The sequence below is a fragment of the Cydia splendana genome, chromosome 12 (assembly GCF_910591565.1).
Source record: "Cydia splendana chromosome 12, ilCydSple1.2, whole genome shotgun sequence".
Taxonomy (NCBI): domain Eukaryota; kingdom Metazoa; phylum Arthropoda; class Insecta; order Lepidoptera; family Tortricidae; genus Cydia; species Cydia splendana.
The window spans coordinates 3,236,565-3,253,281 of record NC_085971.1 but is presented as its reverse complement, the minus strand read 5'-3'; the positions used below and the strand labels follow the sequence as shown (position 1 = coordinate 3,253,281).

The following is a 16,717-nucleotide window of genomic DNA, read 5'->3' as shown; positions in this document are numbered from 1 at the left end:
TTGGTCTACTTACTGAGTGACATCGCACGTTCGAGGCTGACAAATTTCAAAGGCTAAATCTTTTTTTATGATATTGCCATCAAGTTGTTGTAGAGCCTGTCGTTTTCTTTCAGCTCTGTAAAAAACAATAAATGATTATTTTATATATTTTTTTTTAAATCTTACTATGCGCATAAATTAGAAGCGAGGCGTGAATATCGTCAATATTCGTAGTTTATATTCTTGGCTGAAAACGCAGTGTGGCTCTTGGTCTACTTGCTGAGTGACATCGCACGTTCGAGGCTGACAATTTTCAAAGGCTAAATCTTGGTTTTCGATATTTCCATCGAGTTGTTGTAGAGCCTGACGTTTTCTTTGAGCTCTGTATAAAATAATAAATGATTATTTTATTTATAAATTTGTAATTCTCAACAAACTCGACAACAACAAATTTGTAAAACAATTTCTCCTTGCAAACTCAATACGAAGTAATAATAATTCTATTTATTCTTAAATAATAATCTAATACCTTAAACGAGCAATTCTTATTTATTTATGTTATATTTTATATAAGTAAGTATATACATATATAATCAAATTTGCCATAAGTACGGGGTTGGTGGGAGCGATAAATCGATCTAACTAGGTCTTATCTCTGGAAAAACCAGCATTTTTGAGTTTTTATATTATGTTTTCCCAGCAAAGCTCGGTCTCCCAGATATTGCTAATTACAATACAATACTCTTTATTGCACACCTCACATACTTGTAGTAGGTACTCGTAGTAATTACGTAGAAAATAGGCTGATCTTCTTTCTAGGTTTATTATATTATTATTTTACTACTTACTATATTTTATTGCATTGAAATAACAAAATGTACAAACCAGATTTAAAAAAGTAAAGTAAAGTGATTAAGTACTTACACTACGATTCTTAGTTCATTCAACCTTTGTTGTCGACAACGTTTTAATTTCTTCACTTTCGGCATCTTTAAAACAAATTATTGCGTCCTTTCGCTTACGTAAAATTCACCCACTCACTTTAAACTTAAATAAATAGTGTCCTATCACTTAAAACTCAAAACCGTATGAACAATCCTAGCGGAGAATAATTGCGCGCGCGTCGCGTCAAGTGGCACAGGTTCCCCGTCCGACGGCCGTGAGGCGACTGCCCCGCGTCGCCCGCGCAGACACCCGCAAGCCGTGCTTACGCACGAAGTTGAATAGTTTCGATTTCTCAAAAACTATTTATTTAATTGAAAAAATCGTTATATGAAACTGAAGTGTACATCATTTTTCACTATTGGTCAAAGTTTCATATCTAAATGTTGCATAATAAGAGATTAGATAGAGATTTTAGCTCGAGATAAGGGTTTACGAAAAAGATCTTTTCTATGATATAGTATCTTTTTTGAAATATCAGTTTGTACGTAATTAAAGATCAATAACCAAGCTAAGATATTGTGTATAGAACTTTATTGTTTATACAATGTTCAAGTATGCTATAGCGACGTAAAAACAGCAATTTCGGCCGGGTAGCCCCTTAAGGCGGAGGTTCGCGCCGCGACAGAGACAAGCGAAGCTTCTGTCTCGGTCGCTTGTCTCTGTCGCGGCGCGAACCTCCACCTTTAGTCAGCGCTATGGAAAACGGCGTCGCTGCGCAGTTGCGCCAACGTTGCGTCGAGCAGCAGCCATAGTTGACTATACGCCGACGCTCGGGAGACACTAGATAGAGTGGCTCTAAGTCGTCGCATCAGAGACAACGGCTGGTAATGCATACAATGCTGGTGGTGGCATATCCTGCAGCGTACCCCCTTTTCCATAAAAGCGGATATAACCGACGCTTTCTTTATACAAGAGCCTACGGTCCCTTGCCATTACCGTTGCTATCTCATCAAATGGGATACCAATATCTAAAAAGGTACCTGGAGGCTCCTCGGTGCGTTCGACTTTGTACAGAGCCCACTTGCTGATCTTATACCACTCGTTCTGAGATATCAGAAAGTTGTGAATCGTTTCGGTATCGTCTGAGCAAAAAGGTAGTAAGACTGCAGATTTTAGTCTTCTTGGGATGTCCCTTTGGCGTTTAACTACTAGTTTAGTGCCCGGGATTGGTGAGGTTATAGTGGCTAAAGTGTTCTGTACCCATTCCACGTCTTTCATTCCCTCGCAGCGTAGCTTAAGCACACCTTCGCTATAGGCTGGTGGTCCCGAGAACGAAGGCCAGTATGTGTCTTCGGTCTGAACGTCAGCGAGCTTCAAAATACAACTTTCGAGAGTATCCTTAATATGTTCCGCTTGCTCTACTGTCAATTTAGTAAAGGGATTTGTCATTACCGCGAACAAGGTGGCCGCACGCTTGGCTCTGATTTTTTGTCTATTGAGTAACCCTGTTTCCGTACGAATGCGTTTTGCCTTCTCACCCTCGCCAGGATCAGCGTCCATATTTAATCTCGTCGCTTCTGCAGAAGCATTAGGGTTTTGGGATCTGTGTTCATCCATTTTTTTTTCTTAATAATTCACCTCTCGAGCTTCCCACCCTCCACGGAGCCCGCACCTTTGGGGATGTCGCATTGACACCAGGACTACCCAAGAGGTATAGATGTGTTGAGTTGGGACTCATGCGCGACATCGGGAGCTGCAGACGCCTGGCCGGGGAAAACGATCCGATTTTCCCCAGGGTTTCCACACGCCCTTGCCCCGTCAGCATGGCCGAGCCCCAGTGTTACTACACCCTCCCCACATCTCGCCTGCGGACCGTATCACCTCATCCATACGGGACGCGTGTCCATTGGGCGTTTTTACACTTATAGCGTGGTGGTATACGTCCACGATAACGTATAAAACCCATTTCCCTGCAGTGGCTAGCTACAGGGCAACCGTTTCGCTTGAAATCCGGACCGAAAAGGGCATATTGCCTCGCGGGGGTAACTGACCCCGACCCCCGGTCGACTCGGCCCCCAGGCCTCCTTCATCCCCGCTGACGGCGCTCGACTGCGCAGGACAAACGCAGGTAGGCGAGTCTAGTCTGCTGGAGTCGCCTACACCTTCAGCAGAACCGGGAGACATTAGTCAACTTAGCTAGTAAATAAAAGTAATTAATGGATGACCCCTAACTATAGAAACAATCTTCACTTCAGAGCCCATCAACGTGCACACTAGCGCCACTGCTAAATAATCGTGATTATTTAAATTTAACAAAAGATATTTAAAAAGGGGGCCGCTACGTACTGTAGTCAAAACAAAATCGGCCGTTTTCACTTTGGACGCATAGATTGACGAATCCAGCAACATAATGATGTATTCAAAAGGTACTTAAATACAAAATACAGTACGTGTAGCGACCCCCTTTTTTAAATGTCTTTCCTTCATGATAATTTAGCAGTGGCGAGTGTGCACGTGGATGGGCTCTACATTCGCCACAAAAAAAGAACCTAAAAAAAAACTCCTTACAAACGTTTATTACTCAATCACTTATCACTTAGCGTTCCAAAGCGCCTCGCACGCCTCGGCCGTCCCAAGCCCCTCATAATATACGTTTATTACTCAATCACTTAGCGTTCCTAAGCGCCTCGCACCCCTCGGCCATCCCAAACCCCTCCATAATATACGTTTATTACTCAATCACTTATCACTTAGCGTCCCTAAGCGCCTCACACACCTCGGCCATCCCAACCCCCTCCATAATATACGTTTATTACTCAATCACTTATCACTTAGCGTTCCTAAGCGCCTCACACGCCTCGGCCATCCCAAGCCCCTCCATAATATACAGCAAGTTCTCAACCGACGCGTCCTCATCATCATCACACCACAACTGAAGCATATTCTTAGCTCTCAGCAAGTCCGTGGCGTTCTCCGTTTCGAAGTACTGTATCTCGTCGGCTTTAAAGCCGAGTTTGACGGCGAGTTTCTTCCAGTCGCCCAGCGCGGGGCAGAGCGCGTCCATCTGCGCAGGCGTGAGCATGGTGACGCGGGTGCGGGCGGCCTTGTCGTCGTACTCTTCGTTGGTCGAGTCGGGCACCTGGGGAAATAGATATGTTATAGTCCGACAAGAAATTGTAGAAAATTATTGAGGGCGCCACTTCCTACGTGACTATCACATTTTTGCTTAAACATGGCAACATAAGAAACACTTTTTCTTACCCCCATCTCACTCTCTCATTAAACAAAATGTGAGACGCAATACACATTGGACAAAGATATTGGGCAGATAAAACACCACCCTTATAAACTAATGCGACAGAACTAGTAAACTAGTATGGGTCCCGTAAGTAAATATCAAAGATACATTGATTAAGATGTGTAAAATCTAAGACAATTTTGTGCTTTGAATTTGACAGGAAAAAGAGATGGCGCTGTACAGCTCCATATATTTTGCGGTAACTTTGACTGTTAAAAGTTGACGCTTGATAGATGGCGCCAACATAGCTTGCCCTGTCAATCCCCATAATTGTGTCAAATTCATGTTTTTTTTTAAAATAGAAATTCAGTTGTATGCCCTGGATGCCAGCCCTTTAATCCAAATCTCATAGAACTCAACTAGAGAAAGGGGCTACCTATGATGGCGCCATCTATGCAAACCTTTGACAGTTGCCAACCCCATTCAGTGACCAAAAAAGATACAGGGCAGTACAGCGCCATCTGTTTTGGATGTAAAACTAAGGGGGACGCTTCTTTCTTAAACTTTACCTCTCTATTACAATCGATTCTCTTTGGTCAATATTAAGCAATATTACAGACATAAAATCTGGTGAAAAGCTCACCTGCTCCATATCGTTATTGTCCTCTTCTTTGATCACCACCTCCTCCATCTGTTCTTCCCCGCCCTCCTCTTCGGCGGGCTCCTGACAACAAATCAAACCAGGGATGTAGCGGATGCAGATTTTTTGACATCCGCGGACGCGGATGTCAAGATTAGGTACCTATCTACCTACTTAAAAACATCAAATAATAAAAGTTTAGTAATTTTTATAAAAAAAAAAACAAAACGTTTACTATTTGTGCAAGAATTGCGTTATATTTAATAAACAGTAACTTGGCCGACTTTTCTGGATCTAGACGATTTCGTTATAGGTAATGACGAAATTACCTAGCCCTTACGCCGCCGCTAAAAAGACGTTCCTGTACCGACTTGTTCGACATCCGCATCCGCATAAGCTCCACATCGATTTTATGCGGATGCGGATGCAGATGGGGATGTTGAAGTTCCGCGGTTGCGGATGCGGATGCGAATATTCGCAACATCCCTGAATCAAACGAACAACTTTAGAGACATCTACACTACTTTAATCTAATAGCATAGAAGGTTCCTACCTTCTATAGAAGTGGTATACGCGTGCCTCCGTGAGGGACAAAACATACGCAATACGACACTATGATTGGTCGAATTTATTTGTTGCCCATCATAATCCATACTAAATTTACGGTGGGGAACAAATAAAATGTGAGACCGTGACAAGGACAAACAATAATAGCTCTGTCGCTGCTCCTCCTACTGAAAGATACATAAGACTAGCTCCGTAGCGAACGAAACGCAACTGTCACTATCACACTAATATGGAAGAGTGATAGAGAGACACAAACCGATTCGATGGCGAAACGCAAGCTATTGTCACCATGGCTAGGCCGCCTGCTCTCTTGCGGCAGAACATAGCAGTAATACTCTTATTCTTCGTAATAGGTATTGATATTCTTGTTTTTAACACATTTGGCTGCCAGCGACCCGCTAAGCGAGTTCTCGAAGACGCCTTCTTGTTGTATGTGTATGAAGGTACAGAACCCTCCATTATGCGAAGCGCAACACGTACTTACCGGTTTTTTGTGAAATAATAATCAACCTTTCAGACCACCACAAAACTTAAAGAGAAGTGTTTCTTGAAAACGTTCGTATTTGTCATGCTATTTTAGTCAACCTCAGTACTTTTTGTACTGATACAGAATGAAATAGCATAATGCGTTACGTTCGTGCGTTTCCGTGAAAATACGATGGTAAAGGATTATGCAGTACATCTGTTACCTGTTTGAGTTCCTGCTTGATGGAGTTAGCGGCATCTCCGTTGCTACTGGACTCAGCCAAGGCGGCGTCACGCGTCACACGTTTCACCTACAAATTATAATATAGTTTAATGTTTGTTACAATTATGGTGACGTACCTACAGTACACTAAAAGCACTTCCGAAAATCAAGAAAAAATTATGTTCGAAAAGATGGCGCTTTTGGCCTATATTCGGGCAGATGGCGACATCAATTAACAATTTTAACGCACATTGAAAGAACAAGGATCAAAGTCAATTGGCGTTCCGAAAGTTTTTAATTCGTGTCGAAAGATGGCAGTAAATTTACTTTGACTATACGCCTCTATACTAAATTATCTTCGGTTAAAGTAACAAAGTATCTCGCCGGTATCAAAGAATATATCGCAACATGATGATATCTCACCATGTCGGCCAGGTAGTCGGGCAGGCGGCCTATGGGCGTGTTGGTGTGGATGAAGAAGTGCGGCGAGCGGCGCGCCAGCAGGCGCAGCGCGCGCCAGCCCCACGCGCCGTCCGCCGTGCGCCGCGCGCCCGAGCCCGGCTCCAGCGCGGTCGCCATGTAACTGTCTGCGGGCCAGCAACGATGGACTCTAAATAAACTGAGGTGTCTTTATAAGCTGAAATAGATATCCTACACTAGAGAAAAGGTGACCGAGCCCACCGGTGGCCGAGGCGGGAATGGAACCCGCGTCTTTAGCTTACGCGGCTAACTACCTAACGACCGGTCACAGGTGAGTGTATTGCCGATAGTACCTACTGATACCTTACACAGTAGATTGGAAGATCGTTGAGTGCTACCGTTCGCCAACAAACTGTCATGCAGTTTGGCGAAAAAATATGTGTAATGGATTGCTGTGTATTTTTTATTGAGTAAATGAATAAAAAAAAAACCAGGACTACTATAGCACAAAATAAGATACAAATTTTGAAGTTTCATCGTGAGCTTCTAATTCATAACTCTATACCATTATTTATTAATCCTGTGCAGTCTCTGGCCATTCCCTTAAAAAGAAGTCTAACTCGTCTCGCCATCGCCGCCGTGATCTGCCAAATCCTCATTTTGAGCTGGGCTGCCACTCTGTGGCGATCTTGGCCCACAACTCACTCGGCATTCGGCAGACATGACCAGCCCAGCCCCACTTTAGCTTGGCCGCTTTCCGAGCTACGTCGCCCATTTTTGTTCTGGAGCGCAGCATGGTGTTCCGGATACGATCCATTAATTTCACACCTAATATGCTGCGCTCCATAACTCGCTGGCAAACCCCTAGTTTGGACCTCAGACACGCCGTCAAAGACCAAGTTTGTGCACCGTAGGTGAGAATTGGAAGTATGCACATGTCCATGAGTCTCCGCTTAAGTGACAGAGGGAGATCGCCTTTCATCAGATGTTTCATGGACCAATAGCTCCTCCAGGCGTTTTCAGTCCGTCTTTCGACTTCCTTCTCTTGTCGCGCCACAACCATACACAAGAAAATTGTCTAAATTGTTTTATTTCCAATCTTCTTTCAGACAAATCAAAGTTGCATGTGTTTAGATAGACTTTGTCTTTTGGGCGGCTAGAAGATACTGAAATTCTGAATACTTACGTAGTGAAGGCATGAAGTCCCGTTCTTTAGTGCGGCAGGCGGAGAGATTGTCCGGACACAGGTTCCACAGCTTTGTCAGATCATTGCTGCCAACATAAAAAAAGTTTATATGACAGGTTTGTTTAACAAACCTTCACTAATAGCCACTAAAAAAACAATAATAATATGGTCATATTGTGGAATCCCACGATTTCTATCTAGTGGAAGCAGGAGACTTTTAAGGCCAGGCCACACCAGCTGTGTGTGCGTAGACGGGCACGTCGCGTTCGCTAAAATATTAGAGCCGCGCACGCACACGTCACGCAACCGGTGTGCCGTCTCTCATAAGGATCTGTATATTACAAGCGCACACGCACGTCCACGCACAGGCACCGGGAGTTCATAAAGATGAAACAAACAACTTACTTTCCCAAATAGCACTTCTGCTGGCCCTCGTATTCCTTGATGATGTCACCAACTGGACGTCTTCGGACTTTGCTCTTGCGAATCTCCTCTTCACCCGCAGCTGGGGGTTTAGGCTTCTGGAATTCTGCGAAACAGACATAATATATAATATCAATAAACTATATCTGTTAAGCGTTGGCAATCTAGCAGTAAGGCGTACGGCTTTCAAAACGGAAGTGAGTTTGAACCATCTCGTAACAAAGAGTATTCTGTGAAGGTAGGATTTCTGTTTCATGGATACTTCACAGATTATCGATGGCAAATCATTCTTGTGCGGATGAATTCTCAGTGTTTTATTAAAAAAAAGTTATGATCAAGATACTTCGTAATTGAAAATCTAATTTATATATACATTTTCGGATCACTTTAATTATATTTTAAATACATTTGTTTCTATTATTCAATTTGTTATTTCATTTACCAGGACAACCATCATTCTTCCAAGCGTTCCAATGCTCCTCTCGTTTGAGTATGTGCTGCACACACTCTGCAAACCGCTGTCCGTCCGGCGGAGTCTCTCCTAGCAGTCGGTATATGAGAGCTGTGGTCTCCTTTACCCAGTCTGTCTGGTCCTTCTTTAGCTCTTGAGTTTCCCTGAAAATAACAATATAATTATAATGTGGACACAGAGCATCACATTCAAATTAAACAGACAGACATGGCGAAATTAGTTCCGTTTTTTTCCATTTTGGCTATGCTACCCTTAAAATTTAATTTTGAATGCCAAGCTAAAACCTGTGACTATTTGAGCTCACAAAAAAAACGTTGGGCCTTTACAGAGCTAATATCTAGTATTTTATCTCACATACAACAAGATACATATTAAGTGTTGTGTTGTTTTCTATTGTAAAAAACTATTGAAATACTTACTACAATAATTTGTGTAAAAATAATTATTGTTAGTTGTCATTAAGGAGCATGCAAAAATTAATTTTAAATTATCCTCCTATTTAAAAGGTACCTTTTGATTTAAGCCATATTTAAGTTTATACTTTATAGACAACCTTATGATTAACCCTTCTATGCCCAACCACAGAATAACTAATAGTACTACCGTACCCGTACCCATACCGTACCGTGGCCCAACTACCCAGGGACACCATATGATGTCAGCATAATTAAGTAAATACATATAAATACCTAGATGTAACTTGTTTTTAAAGGTATTGGCAAGAGATGCATAGCAGTCTATCTATACTTACATCTTAAACTTAACACTAGAAGACAAATACTGGAACAGTATCAAAAACTGTATAAGCACACATCTCCTAAAATTCGAGTCCGACAGCTGCAGCTCAAGCAGTTTCTGGTTAGTGAGGAACTTGGCGAAATAGTGCTGTTCCTTGGTGCCGTGCATGTCACCGTCGGTGACGGGCTTCAGACGGTTCATCTTGGATTTCTGGAGCTCTATGGCTTCTAGCTTGTAGGAGGAGAAGGCGGAGAGGACACTGCCGGAATGCTGGAAATGAAAATAAGGGTATTGTTGTTAAAAACTGGTTCGGTTATGTTCAGGGCATTATTGATTTAGTTAAGCTTTCATTCTGGAGTAAAAGACAGTAACTTATGTAAAAACTAGTGCCTACCTAAATACTTTGTATTATTCAGACCCTGGGCTTAACCCTAGTCTAGTGATTTTCTGTCCATGCTTTCTATTGTCGCCCGTGGTGAAAAAACTTGACTACGTTACATTTGTCAAGGTCATTTATTTTGTAAGTACTACTAAGTGTAAAACTATAATAAATTTTACCTTATCTAATAGTTATTTGCTTTATTTTATCCTATAAAAATGATTACAAACTGATTTATCCATTATATTAAACAAAAAATGCAAATTGCTCCCAGTACCGTCTTTACCATAAGGGCACACGGGGCCCGTGTCCAGGGCCGCCACAATCAGGGGGCCCCAAAAGACAGACAGTATATTTGATTACTCATAATAAATAGAAGATCATAGTAGAAAAAAATTAGTTTAATTTAATTCGCTTTCTTTACTTTCCAAACGGGCCCCAAATTCTTATGTGCTCAAGGGCCCCAGCATAGTTTAAGATGGCCCTGATTGCTCCCCTCACAAGCACCACATTTCACTGAAAGGTATATAACTACTTTAGGGTTAGTTATGGTGCAACCAGAAAATAACTGAACTTTTTTAAATGACAGCGTTTTACACAAAAATAAAACGCTAATTAAATAACTTACCATATCCGAAACCTAAGAATAATATTGAGAATTGCAACATTGTGTTGTCGGTCGTATTGTCCTTTTCTAGCATATACGTCCCTCTCTCTCTCTCACATTCCCACCACAGAGCAGTTGGTTTTGACAGGTGTTTGACAGTTACCGCCAAAACAAATTTCCAAGTCATTGTCTCAAAATTATACATATTTACACCAGGCAGGATTAAAACTTTAGGTTTCGAATATGGTAAGTTATTTAATTAGCGTTTTATTTTTGTGTAAAACGCTGTCATTAAACAACTGTACCGATATTCGAAACCTAAGAATAATATTGAGACGTGTTTGTTATCGCCTGGTGGTGGGAAGACGCCAAGCCAATGTGATTATACGTGTACTTATTATGTATATGTAATATTATTATATTACGAGTGTTTAATTAATTATGTAGTACACCCTTTATTTTAACACCTGTGAGGAGAGAGGTATTATGTAAAGCATACAATTTGATATACCATTATATTATGTTACTAACTTTACATTTCATATACGTACTTAATGTACTTATAAATGTTCAAAGAGAAAAAAAATGAGTCACCACAATGGTGCTATACTTAATTATATGTATATGAAAACTAGGTAAAAGAAGATGAGATAAGTCAGTCTACTCTTCAAGGAGCATACAACATCTGTGATAAGGAGTGATGTAATTCAAGTATGAAAAGAATAAAATCATAAAGTACTCGAGTAGTTTTTATTTATAACTCCCAATTATTAACAAATTTGATAATAATTATCTAGTAAAGTAAGCAGTTGCAGGAATATAACAAGGACAAGACCTTTCTTATTTCCAGAATCCCTCGGGATTAAGTAGACGAATATTTTAAATATTCGTTATAATTCACTATCACTACCCACAAAGTTAATATTGGGTACCTACTTACTAAAATGTCATAGGGAATTACTGAATTCCTTTAATGACTGTGAGTCAGTGTGAGCTATATACTTGGTTATAGCTATAAAATGCATTTAATCCTTTGTACGCTTTACTAACGCGAACGCGAGCTAATGTACCTAAACAAACCTTACTTAAAATTGTGAAGGTTACTTTGAGAGCTTAAACACTCATGTGGGCACGCCTAGTTATGACGCTTTTTGGTGCTCTTGGCGTTCAAATGGTTAATATAGAAATGCCACAGAACCTTATCAATGATATTTGTAAAGGTGCAGGCTCATTCTGCTTATATTCATGTTTAGCTATCATCAAGTGACCTTAATTGTACTCATTAATTTCTATGTATGCAGTAAGAGTAGTTTACCTTATCTGGTGCCTACTAGTAGGCATAAGCTTGATTGGTTCTGAACGCTAAAGTGGTTTAATTGATGTAAACCATTCATAGCATTGCTTAATTCTGAATATTCAGTTTCCTCTTTCCAGTGTGTAAATTATTAAGAATAAGGTACTTAATTCGAAACCTTAGCTCATCGCATATGTGTTTTTAACCAAAATGCAAATTTGTGTGTTTATTTAGTGATCATACATTATTTGCAATAACTGTGCGGACCATGGGGTCCCCGACCTTTTGCCGGGCACCCGTGGGCCCAAAGCCAACAGCGCAGAGGCCCTTTAAGAAGGACCTATTTCATCCAATGCTAGAGTCAACACTTTGTCGAATCTATTTGATATTTATGTATACTTATCCTCCTTATGAACTAAGGATAATTGTAACTTTTTGATATCAGATATACGCCGAATTGTCAATTATTTTATATTTTGAAATACATTTAATATTACTGGATTTGGACCAGTGTGCTTTTGAATACTATATCTCTGGCCTACTATATAGGCTAGTCTATTAGCATCCCGCCTCCTGGAAGGCAGTCTACAGACTTTTTAGATATATATTCACAGTAGCGCTAAGTGTGTAGACCTAGTTTTCCGACACTTGACTGCATGAGATTATAGTGAACATTTTTTCAGGTCTCGGGCAAGAAGGGTAGGTACCTAGATAGGTTGAGGTCCTTAACTTGTGGATTGGGTAAGAGCAAGACACAGGCGGGGTGTAAATTAATTAATCCACCATGTTTCAAGAGATTCATGTGCATTGATGCCTTCAGGTTACGCTGTACAGACAGACTAACACTTTGGCAGAGTTTTGCCAACATATAATAAATTACTGCATTTGTTTGGGTGTACATGTTCCATACCAAAGACATATTTATATATTTCAATCCATTTTTGAAAGTTTGGCGTTTCAAAATAGCTTCGCCTTTTCGCAAGGCGTGCTCCTGTTTCTCTATTTTATTGTGCAAGCGAACAGTATCACAATGCTATAATTTTGTATAAATTGAGAACTAGAGGGTCATGCCCTAGGTGTGACCGCCCAGAAGTTGTGCTAGAACCTTTCGTGCAAACCATTCAGTCACTGTTTTTAAAAACCTTTTGTAGTGGGTACATTCCACGTTCTTAAATTTGTTAAACGTGTAGTATCAAACTATGACAAGTCATGATAAGTGAATTAAGTGGTAACAGTATCTGGTCCGTGCATAGAAGCACTTGCCCTTGAGGTTAGGGCATGGGTAGTTTATAATAAACTTAATCCGTGTATGGGAGCACTTACGATACAGGTGGTTTAAAACTTCCAGGGTCACAATACAGACATAAGGGTGTAAAATACATAATTCATAAACGCCCGTTAGGCCAGTTTTGTATATTTTATTTCAAACATGCTTGTGCAGCACCGCCAGCACATAATAATTTCCCATACCATGGCAGTCAGAGATATAATAATTAAATAGGTAGGTAACCTTGGTCATATCCTGTACATAGGTAGGTACTCGTAAACATGTTAACTGAAAGACTAGTGCTCTCGAGGCAAATATAATTTATGCAACTGTGAGCTGCTCTTACATTGGGATCATATGTATTTATTTCTAGTCTGCCTTAGCAGGCCTAGACTTCAAAGGTTTTTAGATATTCATAGGGCCGTTAAACGGACCTTTTGTACACCTTGAGCAGGCTGTTTGTTTCACACTATGAGTAATATATATTGTAAACATAGCTTATTTCAGAATGGAATCGTAAGCTCTGTCGTGTAGTGAGCTTACCGAGCCTGATTTAATTAGAGTCCACAGATTATCTGGACCTTGGAGGATAGACCACTCCTTATTATAATTATCAATATTCTGCCTGGGCTTATAGTCGAAATTGAGCGACTAAATTTCTTAGTATTATCTATGCCGCCCAAGTTATGAGGCTTAGCGTCTCCAGACCACAATTTTATCTATATATTAGGATGCAAAGATTTTATCATCTTTAAAATAAAAATGAGTCGAGATAGGCCTGGAATCTTAGGTTATTTTTTACCTTTTTTGATTTTAGAAATGTTATTGTAAATAGTAAGTAGTTTTCACTTTTACCACAGTTAATTAGCCCAATTTTGGGTTTAGCCAACAGGGTGTTCGGGACCCTTAGAATAGATTGGTAAACAGAAATGAAAACTCTAATAACGAAGCCTTGCCTATTTCGACTGATTTTTACCCAAAAAAATATTTTAAACCCTTTTTACTTTCTCTAAGAGGAGATATTTACAAATTCATTTTTGTAATATTTTTCTGATTGTGGCCTACTCGCTCGCTTAATTGTGTTATAACCATATCATTTATATTTCTGTGAATATGTCTGACATGCCTTGCGCAGGCTTACATAGGTTATAATATCATCATCAATAACTTGACGTCAGTTTGTGAACGAATCAAAGATTCTTTGGCACACCTTACGCAGGTGGAAACATGGCAGCCTTGCGCAGGCTTAGATAGGTACATAATATATTGGTTTTATCACAAATAACATGACGTTAGTTTGTGAACGAATAAAAGATTCTCTTAGGCACACCTCACGCAGGTGGAACCATAACAGACGTAGGTTTAAGAATATCATTCAAATCAAATTCCCTTAGTTGCGGGTTCCTTGCTCGATAAGGTGAAAGGCTTTAAGCAGGCTTTAACAGGCACTTTTAGAGAGTGTCATTCACGGTGACGCGCAGATTTGCCAAAACTAAACTTTAACTCTACAGTTAACTAATATAATTTGACAATATGAACCAAACCATGCGTCTTCGTCAATGAATCAATCTAAAGATTCCCGTATCGTTAATGCCCTTCTAAATCACAGGCTTCCGATTTTATTTGAAACGTTTACAAGTGTACTATTTATGTAGGTAGGTAGGTAGGCTTAAGAATTGACCATCTTGTATGTAGTTAAGTATAGAATTAATAATCAAATTATTCAAATCCAAAATAACACAAGCACATATAGCAACTACATGCAATAGTTCTTTCCTTAACCTTTTTAGGCTGTAAGTACCTGCTAAGTTATTTATTTAAGTAGGTACCTACCTACATTTTAAACTTTTTTTTTTTTTTTTTTTTGTCAAAGATCTAGTTGGAGAGATATAAGTTGGTAGATAAAGAGTGAAATACTTCACGATTTCGCATGTCATTCTTGCGCAGAGCCATGCTAATCTCTCTCTATGTCTAGTCAGATTTAAGTTTATGTACTGCCGAAGTACTCACTTTCCACAAAAATAAATGCAATGTTTGCGATGTAGGTTTGTTCGTTACCTTGTGTCCCTCAGAGCGGAAATAGAAGCCCCGCGAAGCGGGGCTTCGTCGACTCCTATAGCGGGTACACATTATTTATCAGCAAGTTTATTACCAAAAAATAAATTTTGCAATAAATATTATATTAACCCGGAACGGGATAAAAAGACAAATTGCTGATAGATACTTGGACAGATAAAACCTACACGTCTATAATCTTCTACCTTCATACGTAGGTTCTACGTAACACGTATTAACTATCCGATCCTTTCGTATTCGAAAACACAAATCACTTGAAAACTGAAGGGTATGCCTCCACAGATCACCATTTAAGTATTATAATTTCAACCGTTATTATACACACACACAAAGATTTAAACTAACAAGACTCTGAAGAGACTTAATGTAGGTATAAAATTAAATTATAATGGTGACACGTGCACGCTTTACCAGCTCGATATGTTTTCTAACATGTGTTTTAGTATTTTCAATGGCATAGCCACGGTGCGCGCAGGCAGCCTTTGAAAACACTTGCACATCACTATTCCGGATCGTTTTTATTTGCTAGATAGTTTAACGGACAACTAAATTTAAATATTTATTTCGAACGGCAAAAGCCGTTAGAAACTGTTTTTCAATATAGTCAGCTAAACTGGGGTACAAATTCAAAAACTCACCAGCAGTTTAGCTTCACGACCTTCCAGATGGAAAAACAGCAAGCCAATGACTTGGAAATTTGTTTTGAAAGAGAGAGAGGGACGTATATGCTAGAAAAGGACAATACGACCGACAACACAATGTTGCCATTCTCAATATTATTCTTAGGTTTCGAATATCGGTACAGTTGTTTAATTATGATATAGTAATTATAAATATGTTCTTGATTTTTTCTGTTAATTACTTGAAGAAATTATAATAAGTTCCAGTTTCACATGTTTATAAATGAAATGTTGTGAAGCTATATTTTAGTAAATACTTACAGCAACAAAAGTTTTCCACTGTATCTTGTTATAACATGTATTTGGATTCCTGAAAAAGTCCTGCAGGCTCCAAAACCTACAATACAGGTTGTAGTCTATATTCAGCTTAGTCTTCTCTTCCACCATCATTTCCTCATCCAAAGAGTCTTTTAGAGTGCTTGTGTTGTCTCCGCCGAATTCCGTTACATTCTCCAAATTGAATTCGGACACTATGTTCAAACCAGAGCGCTCAGAAAAAGGGAAAAATTTGGCCAAAAACAAAAGAATTCTTCCACAAAACACAGTGTTCTGAGACCTAGATAAACGCCGTAGCAAATCATTGCACATCCTTAATAAATTATTCTTGCAAGCGACAAAGAATAGCTCTTCTTTCCAGATGTTTACACCATTTTCAACATAGGTAAACATCTTTTCACATTTATTTAAGGTTAGAGCGTCGAATATATCGCCGAGAAGCACTACGGGCATTGTGGGAGTGACCATATGTCTTCGGCAAGATTCTATGCAGAAGCTCACGTAGCTTTCAAGAGTTTCCGCGTCCTCAGTGAGCAGCTCTAGAAGTTTATCTCGAAATGCTTGGTCCATGGCGGCTTTTCTATCTGACTCGTTAATGTTCTTAGAGAACGAGTCAAGCAAGTCAATGTTATTAGTGCTGAAGGCTTTTGAGAGTACATCCTGAAAGAGTAAACAAATTTTACAAAAAAATGCAAACGGTCAATAAGCAAATTAAAGGTTATAATCATACATACTTTGTACTTCGCTCGTAACGTCTCGAATCCCATTTTCTCCGACATTGTGAAGATAATGGAGATTTGCTTTTAGAAAAACCGTATGATTAGAATTTCTTTCGTCTAAATCCTAGCAAAACTAGCAAAAACAACACAATACACAACGCATCACCACCGCCGGTGACCTCC

General features: G+C 39.7%; 1 protein-coding gene and 1 non-coding gene across 2 annotated transcripts; both read right to left on the bottom strand.

The window, feature by feature from the left end:
• Positions 1–2,476: 2,476 nt before the first annotated feature.
• On the bottom strand, positions 2,477–16,715 carry LOC134795281 (THO complex subunit 1). The gene is made up of 10 exons (XM_063767076.1): positions 16,550–16,715; positions 15,801–16,475; positions 9,250–9,506; positions 8,469–8,641; positions 8,009–8,132; positions 7,604–7,689; positions 6,421–6,584; positions 5,999–6,085; positions 4,746–4,826; positions 2,477–4,003 (listed from the first exon to the last, which is right to left on the bottom strand). The coding sequence occupies exons 1-10, from the start codon at positions 16,592–16,594 to the stop codon at positions 3,692–3,694; spliced, it is 2,004 nt and encodes a 667-aa protein (XP_063623146.1). The 5' UTR covers positions 16,595–16,715; the 3' UTR covers positions 2,477–3,691.
• LOC134795908 (U6 spliceosomal RNA) lies at positions 14,686–14,789 on the bottom strand. Its single transcript, XR_010144873.1, has one exon. It is a non-coding gene; the product is annotated as a U6 spliceosomal RNA (small nuclear RNA).
• Positions 16,716–16,717: the final 2 nt, after the last annotated feature.

Coding starts and splice junctions, on each gene's coding strand:
- LOC134795281 (XM_063767076.1), bottom strand. CDS start 16,594: ATGTCGGAGAAAATGGGATTCGAGACGTTACGAGCGAAGTACAAA. Junction 9,507..15,800: donor AGTGGAAAACTTTTGTTGCT/GTAAGTATTTAC, acceptor TTTCATTTCCAG/CATTCCGGCAGTGTCCTCTC. Junction 6,086..6,420: donor CCGACTACCTGGCCGACATG/GTGAGATATCAT, acceptor TATAATTTGTAG/GTGAAACGTGTGACGCGTGA.